The 23,852-nt window shown below is 33.5% G+C and overlaps 1 protein-coding gene across 4 annotated transcripts in view; it reads left to right on the top strand.

Annotated features, from left to right (window-relative positions):
* The window catches only part of CDH19 (cadherin 19), a 147,769-nt gene that overhangs the window by 109,160 nt on the left and 14,757 nt on the right, over positions 1–23,852 (top strand). Inside the window, exon 11 of one of the 4 annotated variants that reach the window (XM_072604147.1) lies at positions 146–355. The exons of the other annotated variants lie outside the window; for them this stretch is intronic. Within the exon in view, the coding sequence (XP_072460248.1) occupies positions 146–268 (123 nt within the window). The 3' untranslated portion in view covers positions 269–355. Of the gene's footprint in view, positions 1–145; positions 356–23,852 lie in introns of those variants that run through there. 4 annotated transcript variants of the gene reach the window in all.

The raw sequence follows: 23,852 nt of genomic DNA on the forward strand, positions 1-23,852 counted from the left end.
TTTTAGTTCTGGACAAAAAAAGCATTGTCTTCACTTTCTCTAATGAAAAACCAGGATGCTTATAAACATTTTTATTTCTATCATTTTTTTAACATCATCATGGTTTTCTCCACTATCACTACCATCATTCTCCCATTTCGTATAGCAAATAATATTTTTAAATGAAAATCAAAAAGAAGAGGAAAAAATCAGCACAACCAAACAATACATTGACAAAGTTCCAAAATCTGTGCAATGGACAGTAGCTGTGAACCTCCTTCCTCTGTGAAGGAGTAGGTTTGGAGTGCACTCTCATGTATCTTCTTTCAAGCTATGTTTTATCTTCAAATATTTACTATATTCATTTTTGATTTGTGTGTGTTTATTTTTTCCATTTGCATTGTTGCAGTCATTATAGCTATTTTTGTCTTGGTTCTGCAGCTTACTCTACTCTGGATCACTGTGTGTGTGTGTGTGTGTATGCATGCACACAAGCATGTATACACATTATACATTTATGTGTGTATATACAAATACATACATGTTTGTGTGTATATGTATATATGTTTACACATATAGTCATTCCATGCTTTCCTGTATTCAGAGAATACACACTCTATTCACATTCATTTTTTATTGTAGCACCACTTATATATGTTAACGTGTTAGCTATTTACTAAATGAGCATCTACTTTGTTGCTTTTCTTTGCTGTTATGCAAGTATGACCATAAATATTTTGGTGAGCACATGAATTTTCTTCTTATCATTGGCTTCCTTAAGGAATGAGTCCATTAACTGAGTCTAAAGAGTTAAAGGATTTTTTTTTAATTTTAGTTACTTTATCTGTACAATTCCAAATTGCTTTCCCAAATATTTGAATAAATCCATAGCTTGACAAAAATATATTATTGGGTCTATATCCCCACTACTCTTTCAACACTATTATCATATTTTCATTATTCCAAATTTTGAGGTATATTTTCAGCATTGGTATGATTTATGTTTCTTTTATTATTCATGATTTGGAGCATTTTTTCTAGTGGTTATGAGTAATTTGTAACTTGTCTTTTGAGAACTCTTTGTTCATATCCTTTGATGACCTATCTGTTTGTGAATGGACAGGATGCTTTTTAAAGTGAGTTCTGGTATGGGAGTAATGGATATTTGTAAAGGAAACGTATTCCAAATAGAAGAAACAATTAGAGCAGGGAGGTAGAAAAGCATGAGTCAAATAAAATCATAGCTATGCAGTTAGAAGGCACCTTAGACACCATCATGTCTCCCATTTTATCGTGGAGAAATCACAGGTCAATAGAAATTTAATAATTAGTCAGTTATGGAGGTAAAAAGCATCATAGTAGGATTTGACAGAATGTCCAGAACAAATGCCTTTTTCTTTCTAACTTTCTAGCATGCCAGAAAATGGAGTGAATGAACAAAGTGGGCAATAAGTTTCAGAAACTAGTATGGGGCCTAGTATAGAAAATTTGAATAACAGACAAATTTGTGCTTTGTTCAATAGGCAAAAATACCCTTGTTTTCTAATAGTAGGGTAAAGGTATCAGAACTGTGATTTAAAAGCTTTTAGTTAATATTATGTAGTATTGATTGGGTGAGGAAGATTATAGAAGTAGGCTACACTAGTGCTTCTTAAAACAATGGCAATAGTGAAAGATTTCTCTGAATGTATGATGACCAAAAATTAATTAAAAATGAAATGCGTAATGAAGTTTTTCTGGCACTGCTTGACCAGTTTGTATGGGGCAACTTCACTGCAGCCTTGGTTCTGAACAAAAAGCATGCAAACATTGCGTTGCACATGCCCTCAGGCCATGCAACACCAACCAATGTTGCCAAAATGGGAAAAAGGGTCACCAGTGGGGAAAGTTTAAGAAGTCTTGGGCTACACAAAAGGAAGTGGACTTCCACTGTAAGAAAGTTTCACTAGGAATTCAATTCATCAATGTGAGAAAATTTTAATAAGTATTTAATATGCATTAAAACACCTTGCAAGACACTGGGGGACACTAAGACGCAGACAAAATAATCCTTCCCCTCAAGAACTTACAGCTTCAATGGAGTAGGGGAGAACACAACCAAAATACATAAACATCAATATCATGTAGGAAAATGGAGAAGACAGAGATATATTACCTAAGAGGAGAAGGCTTAACAAAGGAAATGACATTTGATCTGAGACTTGAAGTAATGAAAGATTTTTGAGATGTAAAGGTAAAGAAGGAATACTTTATAAACAAAGGAGACAGGTAATGTGAATATACACAGAGAAATATAAAATTTATGAAACAGGCTAACAATCCATGTTGGACTCACAAAAGGGAATATTACCAAATGAGTCTAGAAAAGCAGATGAGGGTCACGTCATGAGAAACTTTCAGTGTCAGGTTAAGAAAAACTTTCCATGAAGCAATGGTAAGCCATTTTATATCTTTGGCCAAGATAATCATAAGGTCACAATCACTTCTGAGCAAGATATATTGAAAGCTCTTTTAATAAATATAAGAGAGAAAATATTAGAAGTAAAAAGAACATTACTAGTCCATTAACAGTAATTCCACTGAGATGAATGACTGAAGTTGGGTGGTGATTGTATGAGTGCAAAAGATTGTACATTCATTTCTTTTACATACAGTAATAGTTTCTTCTAATATGTAAAAGAAGGAATAAATTATCTTATAGATAAAATAATTGTTATAAGGTGAAGTTAGTTTTAGTTTACTGTTTTTTATTTTAAAAAAGTTCTTATTCAGTACATACTATGTGGAAAGTACTGTGTTAAGTCTTGGATTTGTAAAGATAGGTAACAATTAGAGAGAGCTCTTCGTTAGGAAAGGGCTAGCTTAGGGTGTATTGTGTTCCTCCTTATAAGGGGTCATCAAGATGACTGTATTTGCTTGACTACTTAGATGGTATAACATATAGAGAATTATTTTCCAGGGATTATTTGGGTTGGATAGCAACTGACTTCTTCCAACTTTGATTTTTTTTTTCAATTATGTAAGTCTATTAGTCAGGAAAGGTTTCATTGAAGAAAGAAATTTTGTACTTAAACAAACGAAAATAGTTGAATCTATTCTAGAAATGGGAAATGGCTGTCCACAGATCATCCTCTTAATTGATAAATGTATTTATGCTAGGTCTCTAAGTATGAGAGAAAGTTATGTTTCTACCAAAGATTATTATAAAAATATTATAATGTCTATGTTCTCTACTTGTAACTATCTCAGAGTAAAGGAAATATTTTATCTATGCCATTATATTTTTATTAATGCTGTTTTAATTTCCCATCCTGACTTCTTTGAATTGTAACCATGAAGACCAGATAAAATAAAGATAATATTTTCTTTAATATATATTGATGGGTTGGGGCAATTTTTGCTCTCATTCTTATTTGAGTTATATTAGTTCAGTTGTCCTGAAAGAAGTATTTAATGATAAGAGCTATTGATTTTAAATACATCTCCTCCTTCCCATGAATGTCTTCATGCCATTGACTAAGTGAGCATCATGGCATCATGTTCACTTAGCAGAATGAAATCTGTCCTGCTCAATGCATTGCTGCAAGCCCTGCTAACAAGTGCAGCATGACTGCTAACTGCCTCCTGCGGGGGGTGGGGGGGGATGGATATTGAGACGTCACGTACCTGTAGAACACATGTTTCAGGTCTATTTAAAGTAGATATACTGTGTTCAGTCTAGAACATCATAGAAAAGAAAAAAAAAGGAGACTTCTCACTGCCTCCAGGGAAGTTGTTTCCATGGTTTCTAGCAGCTGAAGGAACAATCTAATTCAAGATGTTTGATTCTTCCCTTCCCTACAGGCATATGTACTGCCCAACCACAGAGTACAAAAGAGCCCTCAGGCCCCTTCTACATCCTGCCTCCATGTAGTTAGGCAGCAGGTTTGCTATTCACTGTGTTGCTTCCTCTATCATGGAGATCTTCACAGAAAAGTGCCAAAAGAGTCCAGCGTTGAACTCTAAACAAACTCCTTATGAGTTCACATAAATGCTTGGGGGCCCCAACCCAGGGTAATTAGGTAGTGAACCCACCCCTTCATACAAGAAAGACAGCTCTTTCATTCAATTCTCCACATAAATTCAGAGAAGATGTTATATGTGATGATTGTTTGTTGACTTTCAAGTGACTAGCACTATGCAAAGTGATCTGCCACCAACTTTGTGCAAATCTCCTTCTCTATATTTTGTTTTCTTCATTTGTCATATACCCCACTTCTCTTAAAGTGTTGTTCTAAGGACATAACATACACTTCCAGTGTTTTGAAGGTATAAACCTCTGAACAAATTCAGCTGTTGTAAGAGAAGATAGTTTCTCCTATGGAGTCTGAATTCTCCCTTGAGAGTGTGGGGAAATACTAATGTTTAACCACTCAACATTTTTTAAACATGTTAAAGACATATGTTTGAAACAGATAAATTCAGGCATAGTCGAATGAATGATAATCAAGATTTTCTAGCATGAAAAGGATCTGTAAATGTTCTAGGTCTAGGATATAGACCTGGATACATCTGATTTTCTCAGTCAGTCAACAAGAATTTATTAACATTTACATTGTACCAGACTAACATCTGAGAATATAAATACTTATTTATTTAAGAATAAATTTATTTTAAAAAAGTGAAAAGGTAGTCCATGTAACCAAAGAGCTTATATTTTAATGTGGGAAGACACCATTTAAAAAGAAACTGAAAAACTACAGAGAAACAAAAGGGACTCAACATAGGATGTTATCTAAAATTCAAAGTGCAACATAGAGAAGAATGAAACTGGACATACTCCTTAAATGGACTATTTTGTCTAACGAAGTATCTTTCCAGTCAGTGGACAAGACTATCAGACCTGAAGATTTGGGGAGCATATACCACTTCTTAGAGATATACTAGGCATTATAAGGACCCTTTGCACTTTTTTCTATATTTAATTCAATCATCTAAGGTACGAGAATGTCCTGATGTCAGCTTTGGCGCCTGAGAGCCAATCTGTTAAATTTTCAGTGTCGTTATTTATACTTCAGAAATCGGAAAATTATACATATCAGGGTGTGTTTATTGGTTTGTTGATCGCCTAACTTAAGGAAGTTGTAGAGAGAATGTTAGCAATACAAATTAAAGTAGATAATACACCACATGTTTCAAAGAGCTATTTAAAAAAAAAAAATTACTAGCACACTCCTGGGACATTAGACATTTCAGTCCTATGGCTTCAACATCAAAAGTTAGGGTATTGATTTCTTCTCCTCTCAAACCCCATTTTTTCTATCTGCATGAAAATAATCATTTTAGTTGTTAAGAAAGCTTCAGCAGTTGAGATGGATAGGCGAATAGGCAGTACTATTTTTCTTTCCTTTTTCCTTCATATTCCTTTAAATCCATTTGTCATTAGAATTAATTTATACCGAAGAATCAAAATTGAGTTACATTTCTTGACCTTTTTCCTCAAGCAACTGGTTATACAATCTTCTATCAGTGCTTAAGAAATAGCTTTTACTTTCAAATTTTCCCTTTCTATAGATCTTTGAAAGTAACATGTAATTTTGGTTTAGCCTTTGGAATTGGTTCAAAAGGAAGAATTACAGTTGGACATATCAATTGAAAAAGTAGCTTGTAGACAAGGAAAATATGGTCAAACAAAATGGGTATTTTTGTTAATGGTCTTACAAATTATCTGTCTCCTTCAATGAGTATTCTGAATAGGATTTTCACTAGTCCCTTATGTTGCAATTATCCACCCCCATGTAATTTACACATTGACTGGAGATTTCGCCCTCTGAAACCAATTGTTCAGCTGCAGATATTTAGCACATTACTTTACTATTGCATTAAGTAGGTCTTGCTTGATATTATGTCATGGAATAAAACTCTCAAGATAAACATCAGAGTGTACATTTGTTTATGAGACTGATTTTTCCCTCCACTTCCCTTCTTTCTCTTTTCTACATAGGATGCAAAATAACAAGTATTTCTATCATCTAACTAATCATGTGTCAATAATATGAACTAAATTAATGTAGTTTCTAAAAATAATTTGGGACATAATCCCAGAAATGCCCCATTATATTTAGCAGCAGTCATCATGATCACCAACTAAATATTCAATTAAAGTCTACAAGGTACAGAATTATTATCATTTTATTACATAAAATATTATTACATACTTTTAGGCAATATAAAATTATTATTATTAAAGACAACTTACATTTCTATAGAAACTTATGGTTTGCAAAATACTCTGCATATGTGATCTCATTTGATCTTTACAACAATGCTGTGAGGTATGTGATATTATTGGCCTCATTTTAGCAAGGAGAAAACTGAGGTAGACAAAAATCAAGTGAATGACCTGGATAGTAAGTTGCTAAGGCAGGATTTGAATTCATGTCTTCAGATCCAGAGTTATAATTTCTGAATTCCCTAGTTGCCTCTCTTGCATATTAGAGTTGGTATGATTCATAGACAAAGCAACTCAGCTCAAGATTGATTCCAGGGACATTCTTAGATTAGGCAGGGAATGTTAGAAAGATGCTGTTTTGTTTTGTCTTTTTTTTTGGAACTGCGCTATGTGGCACAGTAATCAGACCACTGGGCTTCCACTTAGGAAAACCTGAGTATAAATCCTGCCTGAAATACTTACTAGCTGTGTGACCCTCAACAAGTCAGTTAACCTCTCTGTCTGTCTCAGTTTTCTCTACTAAAACATGGAAATAATAATACCTGCTTTACTGTGTTGTGGTGAGACTCCAATGAGATAATATTTGTGAAGTGCTTAGGATAGTACCTAGTACAAAGTATGTATTCCTTAGAATTCTAAATGAGAAAGTAATTGATAGATGACATTACCTAGGAAGTAAAAAAAAAGACCATAGCAAAAAGCATACAGATTGAAGAACCTTTTCGTTAGGAATGAAAAGACCATGGAAACTAACTTCCCTAGTCATATGTGACTTAGGAACACTGGGTTTGAATCTTTCTCCAGATCCTTACCAGATTTGTGATCCTGAGCAAGGCACTTAATTTTTCTCAACCTCAGATTCCTCATCTCTAAAATGAGAATAATAATAGCCTATTGAGATATAAATTTTAAATAAAGTCGAGTCAGTTATGTGGCACGGTGGAGAAAGAGCTAACCTAGTTAGGAAAATGTGAGATCAAATATGTTGTCAGACATTTAGTAGTTCTGTAATGCTAGGTAATTGTTTAACCTCTGTGTGTCTCAGTTTTCTCTATGTAAAAAAAACCAAATAAACAAACTTCCCTTCCAGAGTTGTTTTAGAGTCAAATGAGAATATTTGTAAAGTGCTAAGTGCAAGAGGCAGTTAAATGACTCAGTGGATAGAGCCCTGGGCCTGTTGTCAGGAAAACCTGAGTTCAAACCCATCCTCAGACAAATATTTACTGTGTGACACTGGGTGAGTCATTTAATCTCTACCTGCCTTAATCTACTGGGGGCAACTAGGTGGTACAGTCGATAGAGTAGGAGTGGAGGAGTCAGGAGGACCTGAGTTCAAATCTCACCTCAGACACTTGCCACTTACTAGCTGTGTGACCTTGGGCAAGTCACTTAAACCCAATTGTCTCATCTTGAGTCATCTCCAGTCATCCTGATGAATATCTGGTCACTGGATTCAGATGGTTCTGGAGGACAAGTGAGTCTGGTGACCTGTACAGCCCTCCCTCACTCAAAACAAAGTCAAGTGCAAGTCATGTCATCATTTCTCTGATGGCATGGTCTTCTTTGACAATGAAGGACAAACACACACATACATAATGATGTTGATTCAAATTAGGATATTGTATCCTAACATTCAGGATTTTGGGGAAAATTAAAGATATAATGTATATTAAAACGTTTTACAAAATTCAAGCGATACATCAGTGATATGGAGTGGTAGTAGTAGTAGTCATCCTCATTGAGGTTTTTCAATTGTCTCTTAGTTGCCAGACCTTCATTGAAGTAGCATCACTGTCTAGACATGAGCTTGTTCCCATGACAATCAGGGCAAGATATTGAATTTGATGCAAAGTCTTGTGTCTATGCTGGAGATTCCCCATTTCTCACGAATCTTAAAGTGAATAGCATGACAGTGCAGACATAAATATGAAACACTTGCAGAGGTCACCTAAAGGGCAAGTAATTAGCCTACTCTACTTGTAGAATGAACTCACAACCTTTATCTATGCAGGTTTGGAAGGAGGGCTTTTGTTTTATATTGTGCAACAGATATTAAGAGAATCTGATGTAAATACAGTCTGTTGCTTTTACTGTTCTTTTTTCCTATTTTATATAAATTATCCGTTTTTCAGTACTATCATGTGATGTCATTTAATTAATTGTAAAAACTCTGGTGTTTAGAAGGGGAATGTGAAGGAAAGAGAAAGAGAGGAAAGAAGAGAAAGAAGCAAGCATTTATTTTCTACTCTGTGCCAGGCATTATATAAAACTCTTTGTGGTCTATGAGGTATCCAAAGACTAGCATCTTTTCAATGCTTCTCATGCCAATACCTGGCACTCACCTCTCACCTGTGGCTCCAAAAAACTGTAACATATATAGTGACCACACTCTAGTGAAGTCATCTGGGAAGGTGGACTAATCAGATTGAGGATAACTAACAAGCCTCAAATCCTCAGTGAGACAGGGGATGTCTAACCCAATCATGTGAAATCTTTCCTGGCAAAATGGGTGGATAAGAACAATTTGTTCCAATGGTCCTGAAGGTGGCTGAGGTAGGCTCTGTGGAGTATTTATAGCTTGATCAGACATAAAGGACATTAAAGTCATATGGTACATCCCAGGTTGTTGCTAGTCATTTTGACTTGTATCTTTCCACTGGACTTTGATGACTGGAAGACAGAGTAAGTCTGATGACTGTGCAACTCTGCCTCATTTCAATCCAGTTCATGTATGAATCAAGATATCAACCCATGAAATCACTGGTCCTCTTCAAAAAAATGAACAAAATAAGCAAATCTCAAATTTTTATATTGGAAATGGTGGGGAATCACATCTTCATTTGATACCAACTTCTCTGTTTGATTTGAACTCCATGATAAATATTATACCACTATTCCCCATCCCATAAACCATAAGCTTATCAGCAGGAAATTCTTCATCCTGTAGTCTGCCTCATTTTTGATATACATGCATTGTCAGGGCTCTTGGTTGATTCTGCCCCTGTGATTGAGAGAGCAAAAATTCCTCCCATATCGTTCCTTCATAGAAGACTCAAAATAATAGAAATTTCTTCACCTGCACCATTTATTCTGCTTGGTTTTAACTCCATCATCATGACTACCATCCTCTTCTCCACCCCTGTACCAGGTTCCCTCTAGTGTGTTCCCCTTTTCAGCTCCATTTTGTGCACTCTTTCCTGATTAGTTTGTAAGCTCTGCGAGAGCAGATACATTTTTTGTTTCACTAATTTGTTCCATTGATTTATATCACTAATTTATATGCAGTGAGGTTAACATGGTGTCTGGTATATAGTAGTGCTTAATGATTTTTTTTTCTGTATTGTATCAGATTAATATGAAGAGCCTATGCAGAAATTAATTTTAAACAAATTTGAAATCTTGGAGTATTTTGCTTCATTATTTCAAAGACTTGTGATTTTGCTGATGACTTAATTGCTTCCTCTACCTACCCAGATTACCTTCCTCTTAAAACTTCAGTAACTAGTATTCAAAAGTTACAATTAAAAAAAATCACTTAGAGCACAATTCTCTCTGATTATGAATCTCTGGAATCTCTGTAAATTGAACCTAAGAAAAGAGATAGATGGTCTATCATTGGCCATATTTATAAAGCCTGGATGGCTTAGTATGGATTGTCAAAGGTTCAATGGGAGAAGAATTCATGGGGTGAAGTTAGAAGGTAGTGGTATAGAGAAGGATCTTATTTCAGTTTAGTTTTTGCATTTCCAGTGTTTTGAACAGAGTAGGCACTTAATAAATGCATGTTGATTGATATTCCTACTATAAGTTGAAAGTCCATTCCTCCCATATTGATGATAGAACAGGGGACGCTGGGGAGTAGTGACCTAGTATTCTGAAGGTTGTGTCCTAGAGAAATTATTAAACAGCATGACTGGTGCAAGACCAGAAAGTATTATAAAACCATGGAAAAAGCCTCCTCAGTCCAGGTTGGGTTTGCTATGGAGTAGCGACTTATTTGCCCAAGTAAAATTATAGCTTTGAATAATGCCTAAAGTAATTTCTAATTCATGATGTTTGGCAGAGAATTACTATATAGAATTATTATGTATATTTTTAATTGAGTGTTTTGCAATGCATATCATCCAATTTTCTTTCTGTGGTGCATTTTTAATAGATTATATATGCTTTGTTCAATTGATTAAAGACAATACCTATTTCATAATACTGGAGGATACCTTTTTTTTTTTACCCTCAAATACTATTGTCAGATATGAAGAAAATAGTCTCATCAACAAATAAATAATCTGAAGATAAAAAAGAAAAGCAATATGACATAATGGAAAGAAAAAAAAAAAAACTTTGGCCTGGATATCTGAAGGTCTGGATTCTGTTCCCACTTCTACCAGGTCCTAGTTTTATGTTCAGAGGGAACTGATTAAACTTTTATAGCAACAGTTTCTTTAACTATAAAATGAAGGAATTAATATATGCTAGAAAGAAATTAGTGAGCACTTACTATGTGCTATATATTTCACTGGGTTTGGGGGAAAAAAATAGAAAAATTAAGATAATCCTTCATTCAAGGAACTTAATTTCTAATAGAAGACTTTAAATGCAAAAAAGTGATGACCAGGATACATTTTGTTTTGTTCAGTGGACTCATGGAAATGGTGAGTTAATCTAAAGGATAATCAATCATTTGATGTGCCATGCAATCATAATTTAAGATTTGTTTGATGGCTCCGAGCATGGTGAAAGAAAGAAAAGCGGGTGGGGTAGGTTTCAGTAGGACGTATGACAAAGACAGACCAGGTGAACAGCTGTCAGACTAGATGAAATATCGACTGGGAGCCAGTTAAACATAAAATACTAAATACATTTGGATTGATTCAGCTTCATGGTAGGGGTTCCTTTGTTGAGTGGATTAATTTCACTAGTATATCATATGGATTCTGGAGATTTAGTGTGGAGAGTACTGATACAAGTGAGATGAACTAGGACCCCAGTAGATGAATGGACGCCTGGAAATTCTATAAATTAAAACATAGCCAGGGAGCCATAATATGGAATTCCATAATTTAGCATTCATCTTCAGGTCTAGTTTACATGAGGAAATTTATCTATGGGGAAAATAATGTTTATTAGCCTGACTGAATTCTACATCATGATCAGTTTTAACAAATAATTGCCACTTAGCTCAATTTGTTTGAATGTGTTATTATGAAATATTTTTAATGTTAATTTTCTTTGTTTTGATATATGTGGTATGTTAGAAAGAACATCAGGTATGCAGTAAAGATATTTGAATTTGAATTCTGTTTTTGAAGCTTGTTACCTGTGGGTTCATGAGAAAGTTGTTTAAATTCCTTGAACCTCAATCCCCTAATTGTAAGATGGTGAAAACAAAATATCATAGATGTTTCTCAGGTTTGTTACAAGGAAAGAATTCTGTAAAGCAAACATTCTGTAGAGATTAAATATAATGTTATTCTTAGATTGACACATTATTCCTCATTATCTTTAATTTATACAGGTTAAAACGATTTTAATCTATTCATTTCACAGGAATTTAGAGCAATTTTAGTATATTGATATGTATTTTTAATTTATGTTGGAAAATACTTTCATTACAGTATTATCAATGTTGCAACCTGCTTAGAAATTAGGTAGAGTAAGTGAAGCAAAGAAATAATTTTCAAAATTTAGCAATTTAGCCAAGTCTAATATGCTTTTGGACATCAAAATCTCTAATAAAACACTCTAAGACATGTTTTTAGGAAGAAAAAATGTGCTAAAAGTTATTTTAAAAACAAAAGCAAACTTTTGATTCAATTATTCGATTTTTAGAGCTACCAGATCAATGAGTCTTAAAGTAACAGAATTTGTGGCAATTAGATTCCAGACCAATTAATAAGCCACCTTATAAAAACATACCTTAACAAGTTATCTCTGTTTTAACATCAAAGACATCATATGTTTTAGAATCTTCTGATGCACAAACAGCTAGGGCAGAATGCATCAAAAATTGACCCTGCTTTAACATCTTATTATACGTACATATGCTTTCGTTTGTCATGGATTGGCTCAGACACAAAAAAAAAAGAAAAAAAAAACTGTAGGGCAACATCTCTCTAATCTTTCCTGTGGACTGGCAATAGAAATCTTAATATACTTTAGACATCCTTGAACTATGTTTTTGTTTTGTTTTGTTTTGTTTTTGTCATGAATGTTTTTTAGTGGCTTGAATTAGATCAGAATTTAATTAAGAAATGGTCAGTGTACTTATGTTTACTGTAGAAAATCACTCAGGCATCATGAGTGCAAAGTTTGCAGATAAATAGGAAGGGATACCTTAACAAAAAACATTATTTTCTTATTGATTATTATTCTTTTCTTTTCTTTCCATTGGAAAGGTAGCTAATTCTATCAAAGAATGAAAGAATGTAAGACCAAGGATAAATTTATTTCATTTTTTCATTCTTAACTATGTGGACTAGTAGGTATTATTGAACATGTCTATCCACACACACATGACCCATCACACACATACACATGCAAACGTGACCAGATATTGAGTTCTATTAATAAGAAAAGACATGGGTATTTTCTTAATTTTTTACATCATGGTATGGTAAAGAGAATACAGGTATTAGAGTAAAAAGACTTGATTACAGGGTCCACTTCTAACACTTCTTAACTCCATAACCTTTGACAAGTCTTGGGTGAAGTGGTTGAATAGACAAATAGATGTAGCAATTAGTCACAAATCTTCCAAGGAAACAGTAGCAACAAAAAAAACAGCAAAAGCAGCAACAATGGCAGTAATTAGAATAGAAAATTTATCTCTTTTCTAAATATGAACAACCAACACACACACACACACACACATACACTCACGCATAGCATGCCAAACACCCACATACACCCATACACACAAACACACACACAACCTATTTCAGTCATTTTATTTTACAAATGAACAACCAATTAAATACAGAATTTAAGAATTGAAAGGGGGTGGAGCCAAGATGACAGAGCAAGTAAAGCATTGTTACTAAGCTCTCTCAATAAACTCCTGCATAAAAATTTTAAAATGCTTCTCACCAGCTTATAAGTGGAAAAACCAATAAAAAGGAGCAGCCATTTTTCCAACCCAGGGCAAGTTAGGAGGATAAAAAAATATTCTCTGTGGACAATGAGTCTGGGACTAGCCAAGAACACAATACACTAGAAACTGCAATATTTATGGGCCATAGAGGCCGTGAGAGCACCAAAAACCTAGGAATGGCAAGGGGACTGAAGACCTAGTTGAAAAGAGAATCTAGAGCATTTCATTGCTAGCACTGGGATCAGGATCAGGCACCAGGTTGCAGTTCTAGCACAGAGAATAGTTGCAGTCTTGAAGAAACAGGGCCCCTCTCTGGGTAAGGACCAGCTCAGACCAGTTCAGCTTTGGTCAGACCTCTTCTTGGATCATACCACTTTGGAAACACCAAAATTTTGTAAGTCTCCAAACTGATCTGTGAAAGCAGTAGAAGGATGTGAGAGACTGAAAATCAAAACAGTAATCCACTATGAAGGTGAATTATCTCAAACATAAAGTCTGAAATCAGAAATGGTCTGGGAAAATGAACAAACAAGAAAAATAGGAACTTGACCATGAAAAGCTATAAAGGTCACAGAGATTAGAAAATAATGACTTGAAAACAGCTATAACCAAAGTCTCAAAAAATGTAGATTTTACATGTCAACAAAAATTCCAAAAAGAACTAAAGAAAAATAAAAAAGAGCAAAATTATTTTTTTTAAATCTGAGAAGAGTTGATGTAAAATGGCAAAAGAAATGTGAGTTATGTAAGAAAAGTCTGAAAAGAAATTTACACTAGCTAAAGAGACATACAAAATACTGAAGAAAGTAACTCCTTAAAATTGGAAACAGTCAATTGTAAGTAATGATTCCATGAGACAACCAGAAACAATAACACAAAATCGCAACTCTAAGAAAAAATAGAAAATGTGAAATGTCTCATAAGAAAAACAACTGACCTTGAAAAATAGTTCAAGAAGGATGTTTAAGAATTGTTGAATTGCCTGAAAGTCATAATTTTAAAAGAGAACTTACCCATCATATTTTAAAAAAATTATAAAGGAAAATTGAGTAGATATCTTAGAATCTGAGGACAAAACAGATTTTTAAAGAATCTGCTAATCATCTCCTAAAAGAAATCCTAAAAGGAAAACTCTAAGGAATATTATAACAAAAAACAAAGCAGACAAAAAAGTAAACAAAACAGCCAGAGCTCTTAGGTAAAAAAGAAAACCCTTCAAGAACACATAAAGATACAATTCAGACACCATAGAGCTATAGTCAGGATGACATTGGTTGAAGTAGCTACCACAATAAAGGAATGGAGGACTTGGAATTCTGAAAAACAAAAAACTAGGATTATATTCAAGAATAATCTTACCCAACAAAACTGTGTATAATCCCCCACAAGAGAAAAGTAGATGTTTAAGGAAGTAGAGGACTTTCAAGCATTCCTGATGAAAAGATCAGAGCTGTATATCAAATTTACATTTTGACTCAGTTCTTAAAAGAAGTACAAAAAAGTAAGCATGAGTGAGGAATTATAAAGAACTTAAAAAGGTTAAATTGTTGACATTTCTATATGATATGATGATACATATAACTCATAAAAAGAATAAGAATTTTTTAACTGTGCTTCAATTTCCTTTCTTAGACCATCAGTTCCCTATCTGGATGTGTATAAAATTTTCATCATGAGTCCTGTGGAATTCTGGTTGATCATTTTATTGAACAGAGTTACTAAGCCTTTAATAGTTCTTTATCATTACTCTGTAGCTGTTGATGCATATGTTTTTTTCTCCTTCTTCTGTTCACTTTGCATCTTACTTTCTCCCTCTCTGAATATAGCTAATGTGGAAGTATTTTCCTTGATTTCATAGCTATAATGGGTATCATATATTTTAACACCTCCATAAATGGGTGATTTAGGTTCCACTATCTCTGAAGGTAGTCTGGAGTGACTCAGAGGTAACAGAGAAGGGCTGTGAATTCCAGAGGCCTGGAATATGTGGCCAAGGGAAAATGAGGTCTAGATAAGATCAAGAGTGGCAAGTAGCTTGAGTTGATTCAGACGTATCAGACATTGAAGGGTTGGGCTACATTAGGAATAGCAAAGAATTGGGAGATTGGGCATAGATTTTATGAAAGACCAGTTGACTGGAATGGATTTATAGCTCAGGTGAATGCCAGAGACATGGCCAAGTGGGAAAGTTCAAGGGAGAGTTTCCAGGGCCCATAAACAAATGAGACCCAAATTATTTTGGGGTAAAGGATGAAGGTCTCAACTTGGGCCCATCATATCCATGATGTAAACCTCTCCACATCATATATTTATTCTGAATAACCCTATTGAGGTTCAGGGGTGCTGTGGACTCCCAAAACACTGACATGTCAGGTCCTGCTTGAATGAATTTGACACAAGCCTTCTTAAAGTCAAAGAAAAACAAAATTTATCAAAGATTCACCATACTGAGTTGACTCTTATAGAGCCTAAGCATTTGTAATGCTTGTATTAACAAGAGGGCCAAATACAATCTCATCTAGACTGTCTGTGCTGGATTAATATTCATTTTGTGCTTTTATTACTTACCTAGATATTTAGCAAAAATTTGGGGGTTTCAGGTGTTATCTGCTAGAAAACAGATACAAAGAGACATTTTTCACTGGTTTCAGGTCTCATCTCCTGCTTCCGCTTTTTGTGAGATTAAAGAACTCATTGGTATTTTTATTTGGTTCTCAGGAATCTTTCACAATTCTTCATCAGTAGTGTTTCTCCAAACTTGACTTAGTTGTGACAAATCCAGTTGACTAAGAACTAACTGAAGTTGTCAGGATCTCCATTCTCAGGCCACTGAATTGCCTGGCACTGATCAAACACTGTCATTTCTAGCCTCTGATTATTTTGTTAATCTCCCAAACTTGCCCCACCAGAGATTTCCAAGTTTTCTTTCTAGACTTTTGCTTGTTATGCAAAATAACTTACCTTGTGAAATGGTGAGATACCATCAGCAGCTTTGCCTTTCTCCATGCCTAATCTCTTTCATCTGAAGGGTGATCATTCCTTCTTCATTAGTACCTTATACCAATGCTGTCCCCATTCCCAGCCCCCTCCTTTCTAGACAGCACTAGTGTGGCATCCAGAGCTGCAGCTCACTTGACTGATTAAAGATCTCAATTTTGTTGTATTGATGACTTAATTTAAATTTATTTAAATATTTATTAAATTGACAGCTAGAGCCTTTCACATCTCCATTTTTGTTGGAAACTGATTCTTCATATTAAACATCACTAATTCCTTTACCTAATTCTCTTATACCATGTTTTTGAGTCCAGTCATTCTGATCTCCTTTTTCTTGATATGCTTCAATTTGCCTTTTCTAAAGTGTAGAACCAAAAACTAAAACAGTAATCACAGATTGGTCTTAGTACAGAAAACTATACATAACAATTATAACATTAATTTCTCAGTACATACCTCATTTTTTGAAACCAAGGATACCTTGCTTGTATATTTGGCTTACATGCCACACTCTTGACTAATATTTAAATATTCAAACTTCTACTCTTCTAGATTCTGAACATCTCAAAAAATATTGTTGTCTAGCTATGTGTTCCCCACTTATATGTGAAATTGATTATTTGTGGCTAAGTATAGAAACATATCTTGATACATATATTTAGACTACCCTTATGATGTCATTGGTATAGGTTTAAGAGACATTCCTTAAAAAGAAAAGAAATTTAGCCAGAAAACTCAAGAGATCTTGTGAGGTTTCAGTGATTAAAATAAATTAGCCAACAACAGGTCTCGGTCCAAGCCTCACTAGGTCATTGTTTGGACTTAATGACTCAGTGAGTGTAAATAGCAATTGTTTGTGTTTTTCTAAGAAACTCTGAGGGTATTCACCTCTCAGATTTCTTTTTTACCAGGTAAAAGATGCCCTTCTTTTTGCCTCATTTTTTTTACCTAGTCTTAACCACTCAATGGGCATTGCTTTAGAAACTAAGGACTGCTAAACACCTTAGTCTAAAAAGGCCAAGGTCTCCCACTGTGTCTGGGACCATCTCCAGTCATCATGATCTTTCCACTGGACCCAGATGACTCTGAAGGAGAGAATGAGGCTGGTGACTTTGCACAGCTCTGCCTCACGATTCCAATTCACTTGCAAGGCATGATATCACATTACTAATATCATTCTTCCTGCTTGAGAAGGACAAACAACTACAATAGGTAATTCTTGGTGGAAAAAAAAGTTCTTTTTAGGTTTATATTTATCACATTGGATTCCATGATATAATTAGATTGAGCCTATTATTCTAAATTGTGGAGATATTTTTGGATCCAAATTCTTACCTAGTGTTAGGTACCTTTGAAAGTTTTATGCCAACTGCAAATTTGAAAAACCTGTCATGTATGTTTTTAAGTCTTTGTAAAAGTGTTAACTATAATAAGGTCAAAGGCATATTCCTGAAGAATCCTACTTGAAAATTATCTTTGGGTTTGATCATTCAAATTGTTTTAAATTAGCAAATGAAATTTAATCTCAATCTCTATACATTTTTGACAAGGTTAACTTGAGAGACTTTGTCAAAAGCTTTCTGATTTCTAACTAAACTATCTCTATATCATTCCCTTCATATAATAGTCTACTGTGACAAAAAGCAAACTGTAGTTAAAACAACCATTGAGTTCCTGTGTTATACAAATGACTGGGCAGCTAAGTGGTGCAATGGATAGAGCACCAGTGCAGGAGTCAGGAGGACCTGAGTTCAAATCTCACCTCAGACACTTGACACTCACTAGCTGTGTGACCTTGGACAAGTCACTTAACCCCAACTGCCTCATCCTGGATCATCTCCAGTCATCCCAATGAACATCTGGTCACTGGACTCACAAGGCTCTGGAGGAGAAGTGTGGCTGGTGATCTGCACAGCCCTCCCTCACTCAAAACAAAGTCAAGTGCAAGTCATGTCATCATTTCTCTAATGGAATGGTCTTCTTCAGCAACGAAGGACAAACACACATACAAATGGCTATATACAACAAGAGATATACCCTTTTCTTCATGAAGACATATTGGCTCCTACTGATCACAGCTATGTTCTAGAATTTTGTCATGAATGAATATCAAACTCACGGGTCATTTGCATACTTTTATGCATATGTTTCCTTTTTTGAAAAATGGCAGCATTTGTGGCAAGAGATGGGCAAAATACTGAAATACCTAATTAGTCTGTGTAAATTGCTTGAGAAAGGCAATATATATTTTTTTAAATATATCTCCTGCCAGAAAAAATATTAATTAGTTTAACGATGTTTATTGAATTAGAATGAACTGCTTAAATTTCAAGTGCTTAGAATTTAGTCATGGATTTTTTGTATTACTCATGAGAAAAAATTACATATATCAGTTATTTGAAGCAGAAACCAACTTAAAAACTACAGAAATAAAAGCTAATTTGAAATGAGGAATTTTGTTTCAAAATGTGATATAACAAGACTTACACTAAAAGAAAGTAAAGCAATATGTATTTTTTGAATTCGGAAAATATCTAAGTCCAGGACATTTATTCCTACTAGAAATTGCCATGCAATGCTCATTTGATGTCAAGAAAATTATAAGAAAAGACAAACAGTGGCATTAGGGTAACACTCATTAAAATTGTATTTAACCTTTTTGATTGAAATGTTTGCTTCTCATTTTGTGTGTTTGCTACCTCTCAGTTTACCTTGATTGTCTTTAGGGTATGTAAGAGGTCCAGAAAAACATATGCCCCAAATTCTATTAATGTAGTCTTATGAGGAATTTGAGAGTGATTTTTGTATTCACATCCAAATACATGAAAGATCAGTTTATGTTGTTTTTGGCCTGGATACTCCAATTTATTTGTATTATTAAATTACCCAAGTATTTTATGATTCTTTTCTTTATATCAATAGACCTAAACTTATTTATTTTTCTGAACATGATGAACAGTGTAGTGATAATTATACTAGTGAGCAACATCTATATGCAAGGAATGTTAGAGAGTTAGAATAGACATTAGAGATCATTTGGTTTGATTAGACTAGTTGATTTGTACAATATGAAGTAAATTAGTGACATAATTCTTACTAGAATGAAATTGTATTAAATTCCTGGTACATTTCTTTTCTATATAATTTCTTCTTTTTTGTGGGATGATTTTACGTACTTCAATCTAGTGAACAAAAATTGTGCAATAAAATGGACTATAAACTAAGAATGATTTTTCTCTTACTTGAAGATTCTATTAAGGGTTCCCAGATTTATGAGTGATTTTAGAAGACTTAATCATTGATGTTTCTAAATTTTTTGTGACTAACATATCATGTTATTACTGTAATATATGTGTGTACATACATATAGACACACACACATAAGCATACTTGAAAATATGCATTATATATTATTCTATAAATACATATGAACATGTTTATACATATGTATGCACATCTAATATAACAAATCTATAATATATTGCATCTATACTATTATAATAGTAACATATTACATTAGTAATATAAACATATTTAATAGACAGTATATCTATATTACATTTTTGGGAGCATATATGTTTATACACACATATATGTTTAAGTATGTGTGTATTTGTGTGTGTGTAAACACACACATATAACTTTAAATTCTTCTATATGGGTCAGATTTATGAAATTTTACCTATATTTGCATTTATTCTGACCTTAGAAATATAATTAGGGGATAGTGTGTGCTTATCCCTCAGTTGCAAAGCAAAATTTCCTGACAATTGACTGCAGTTGAATTCCTAGATTTGCATTAGGAAAAATTCCTTTCCTGTGAGGTTCCTATTGGAACTTTATACTGTAAACATGTTGTGGTCATGTTGATCTCAGTCAATATAAGGATAGAGTTAATTACAGGTCTTTATAAAAAATATCAAATACAATGAACGTATACTTTACTGCAATAAAAAGAGATTAAGCTGAAGTGAAATAGGGGCAGGGTGGCGGTTTGTTTTTATTTGTTTGTCTCTCATCCCTTAGTGCTTCTGTTACTGGACCACTCACATACCTTTCTATTTGCCCATTTATGGGCTATCTTTTTTGGTCTTGTAGAAGGGAACTGCAAATGTGTTAGATACTGCCTGTTTCCATAGTTGGCTGCTGCTATGGGATAACTAACTGCTACCTCTCTATTCTGCTCTTCTCTAGAGTTCTAAAAGTCCTACTATACTCTGAGAGCTGATCTCATATGACTTTCCTCTCTTTCTTAACTGGGAAGGTCTCCATGGTCCATCAGCTCTTTGCTAGAGGTTGTTACAACACACACACATACACACACACACACAAACATGCATACACGTACAAGATAAGTATGGGTTGTTAGGCTGAAAGTGAGAAAAATTATTTTTTCCTTTCTCGGTTTGAACAGTTCTTTATTATTCAGCATTTTTTGGACTACACAGTGAAAAGAGCTAACAAAATACAGCGCATATAGAGCCAGGCTAAGTGTCAGGAAATTCTAGAAGACTAGGTTCCAGCTTTTGCACAAATTGTCTATGTGACTCTGGGCAGGTATAACCTTTATATTCTCCAATCAAATCTCTGAGACTATAAATCATATAGTATTAGTATTATAGTATATATTATATTATATAGTATATAAATCACATAGTATTATTAATATGCATCAGAAGATAGTATTTCCTCACCTGTAGTATACCAATGAAATTGGAGGTCTAGACCACCCCAAGCAAATACACAGACCACATGTCTCACAAAAAAGATGTTACATGAGCCTAACATAGGAATTAGAAATATAATAAGTGAGATGGCTCTATAACTTTGGTTTTTATAATTGCAGAAGAGCTGTATATTGACCGCAATATTATGTCTCTGATTGTTTTTTATATCTTTGGAAATAATAATTTATTTGTTAAATATTGAGAGACAGATTATTTAAAGATTGGGATCACATCTTGCCTAAATCTTCCCTTCTTTGTTTTAAACAACTTTATTTCCTTCATCTAAGTCTCATATTCATTTCCCCTCATTCTCCTAGATGTTTTCTTTACTTCATATAAGGTAGACTACAAAGTGATTCTCATCTTCATTATCATTTTCTTTCTGTCTAGATATTTAAATGAATTCATTAATTCAATCCAACAATTATTCTGAGTCCTTGCTAGATAGGGACTGTTCTAAGTGTTGCAAATGTAAAAATAGATATGAGGTAAACTCAGTCCTCAAAGAATTTGCATCATACACTCCAATTAATAAATATTTCTTTAGTTCACAGTTTTTAAAAACTCCAAGTTTGACCAAAAAAGTATATTTTAAAATTTTGTTATTAAAAGTTATTCCAAAGAACACTCTAGCTTAGTATCTTTTATGGTAAAAGAATGATCACAAAATTAAAAGCATTTTAATTTAAAAACAACAACAAAACAAGAATATTATGCGGATTCCAGGAACATTCAAAAGTGGTAAATTGGGTTCTGACAATGTTACTGATAAGGTCAACACAATCATTAATATATTGCAACTACATTTAAAATTCAAAGAAAATGATGACATTATAGTATTACAGGTTTTTCTTGTTTAAAATCATTGTGAAGATTTTGTGTTACATACATGACAAGAGAGTGAATGACCATCTTTCATAATCTGTAACTATAAGAAGGCAAGATAATTGCAGTTCAGAACTTTCAATAACCTGCCTTTGTTACATATCTGTGAACATTCAAGTATTGATATCACTGACCACTAAATTGAGAAAACAATGAGTACATAAAAAAGGGAATGAAAATATAAAAGTTTTCATTATGTGACAGTATTATCTCCTAATATTGTTAGAAATACAGTTGCATAAAAGAGCTCCATACCATTTTTTTAATCCAAAGTTATGTTCAATTCTAAGTCACATAGTAACATATTACAAATCCAAGCAAGGCAATTATAAGAAACAGTTATATCCAAAATGTTAGATTGAAAAAGAGCTACAGTTGAGGAGTCAACAGAATTTTAAGAAGAAAAGTTAAGGATCTTAAAAGCATTTAAAATCTGCACTAAACACAAACTCTAGACAAAGGAATAAATGATAAACATAGTATTTGTGTCTCAAATAATTGTAAAGAAGAGATAAGCTTACTTAGCCTAAAATTTTTAAAAGCCCCTTTTGATTTTAATGGTATGAATTCACATAGCAAAATAAGTATATGAAAATGGAATCATGCAAAAAAATTGGAATTTGCTGTGTAGTTCTTCAGCCATTTTAGTCATGTCTGATTCTTCGTGATCCTATTTGAGGTTTTCAGCAAAGATACTGAAATAGTTTTTGCCATGTTTATATTCTATGCAGCTTTATCGTATATCCTATAATTTTACTGAACTTATTGATTATTTTGGATGATTATATTTCTCTAAGTACACTACTATATCATTTGCAAAAAGAGATAATTTTGTTTCTTCTTTGCCCATGCGTATTCCTTTGAATTCTTTTTTCATGCTATTGCTATACCTATCATTTCTAGCACTACTTTAAACAATATTTGTTGCAACAAACATACTTGCTTAAACCTGATTTCCTGAAAAGGCCCATAAATTTTCTGCATTACATGTACATGCTCTTCTATTTAGACAAACCCTATTTACTATATTAAGGAAAGGTCCATTTTTTTTTACGACATTTCGAGTTCAAATAAAATCTAGTGGTTTGATCATATGATTATTTTTATTATTTATATCATTAAAAACATTCTTTATAGAGAACCTTATGCTGAATCAATCTTGCACATTTTCATAAATCAAACCTGATCATAGTACATAATCTTTCTAACACACAATATTTTACTAGCTGATAATATTTTGTTTAAAAAGTGTTATCTGTATTCATTATGGCTATTCATCTATCATTACCCTTCTCTGCTTTATCTTTACCTTATTTGAGTGACAAAAGAATGTTTTTTTCATAAAAAAGACTGGAAGTTATCCTCTTGCTCATTATTTCAAAATATTTACATGGTATTCCAATCAAGGGTTCATTAAATATTTCATGCAGTTTATTTGTGAAGGTGTGAAGCACTGAAAAATTATTTTTCCTTTAGAATTTCATTTATGGCTTGTTTAATTTTTCCGATATTAAGTTTTGCATATATACACACATATACATGTATGCATATATACAGATGTATATACATGTATGTATACATACATATATCCATGTATATATACACACATACATGTGGAGAAACAGAGGCAGAGACAATGCATTAATTTGTTCTTTTGGGTATCTTATATTTTTGAAAACATTCAACAACTTTCTCCATTTTATTATTTTTAGCTTATAATTGGGCATAATAATTTCTAATAATCTCTTCAATTGATGTAAATTATGTTTCATTTTTTTCTTTTTAATTAATTTATTTTTCAGTTCTTAATATTCACTTCCACAAGAATTTGAATTCAAAATTTTCTCCCCATCTCTCCCCAACCCATCCTCAATACAGCAAGCACACCATCCACCCCTTCCTCCAGTCTGTCCTTCCTTCTATTACCCACACTTCTTCCATTCTCCTTCCCCTCTATTTTCTT

The sequence above is a fragment of the Notamacropus eugenii genome, chromosome 4 (assembly GCF_028372415.1).
Source record: "Notamacropus eugenii isolate mMacEug1 chromosome 4, mMacEug1.pri_v2, whole genome shotgun sequence".
In the NCBI taxonomy this organism is placed as follows: Eukaryota; Metazoa; Chordata; class Mammalia; order Diprotodontia; family Macropodidae; genus Notamacropus; species Notamacropus eugenii.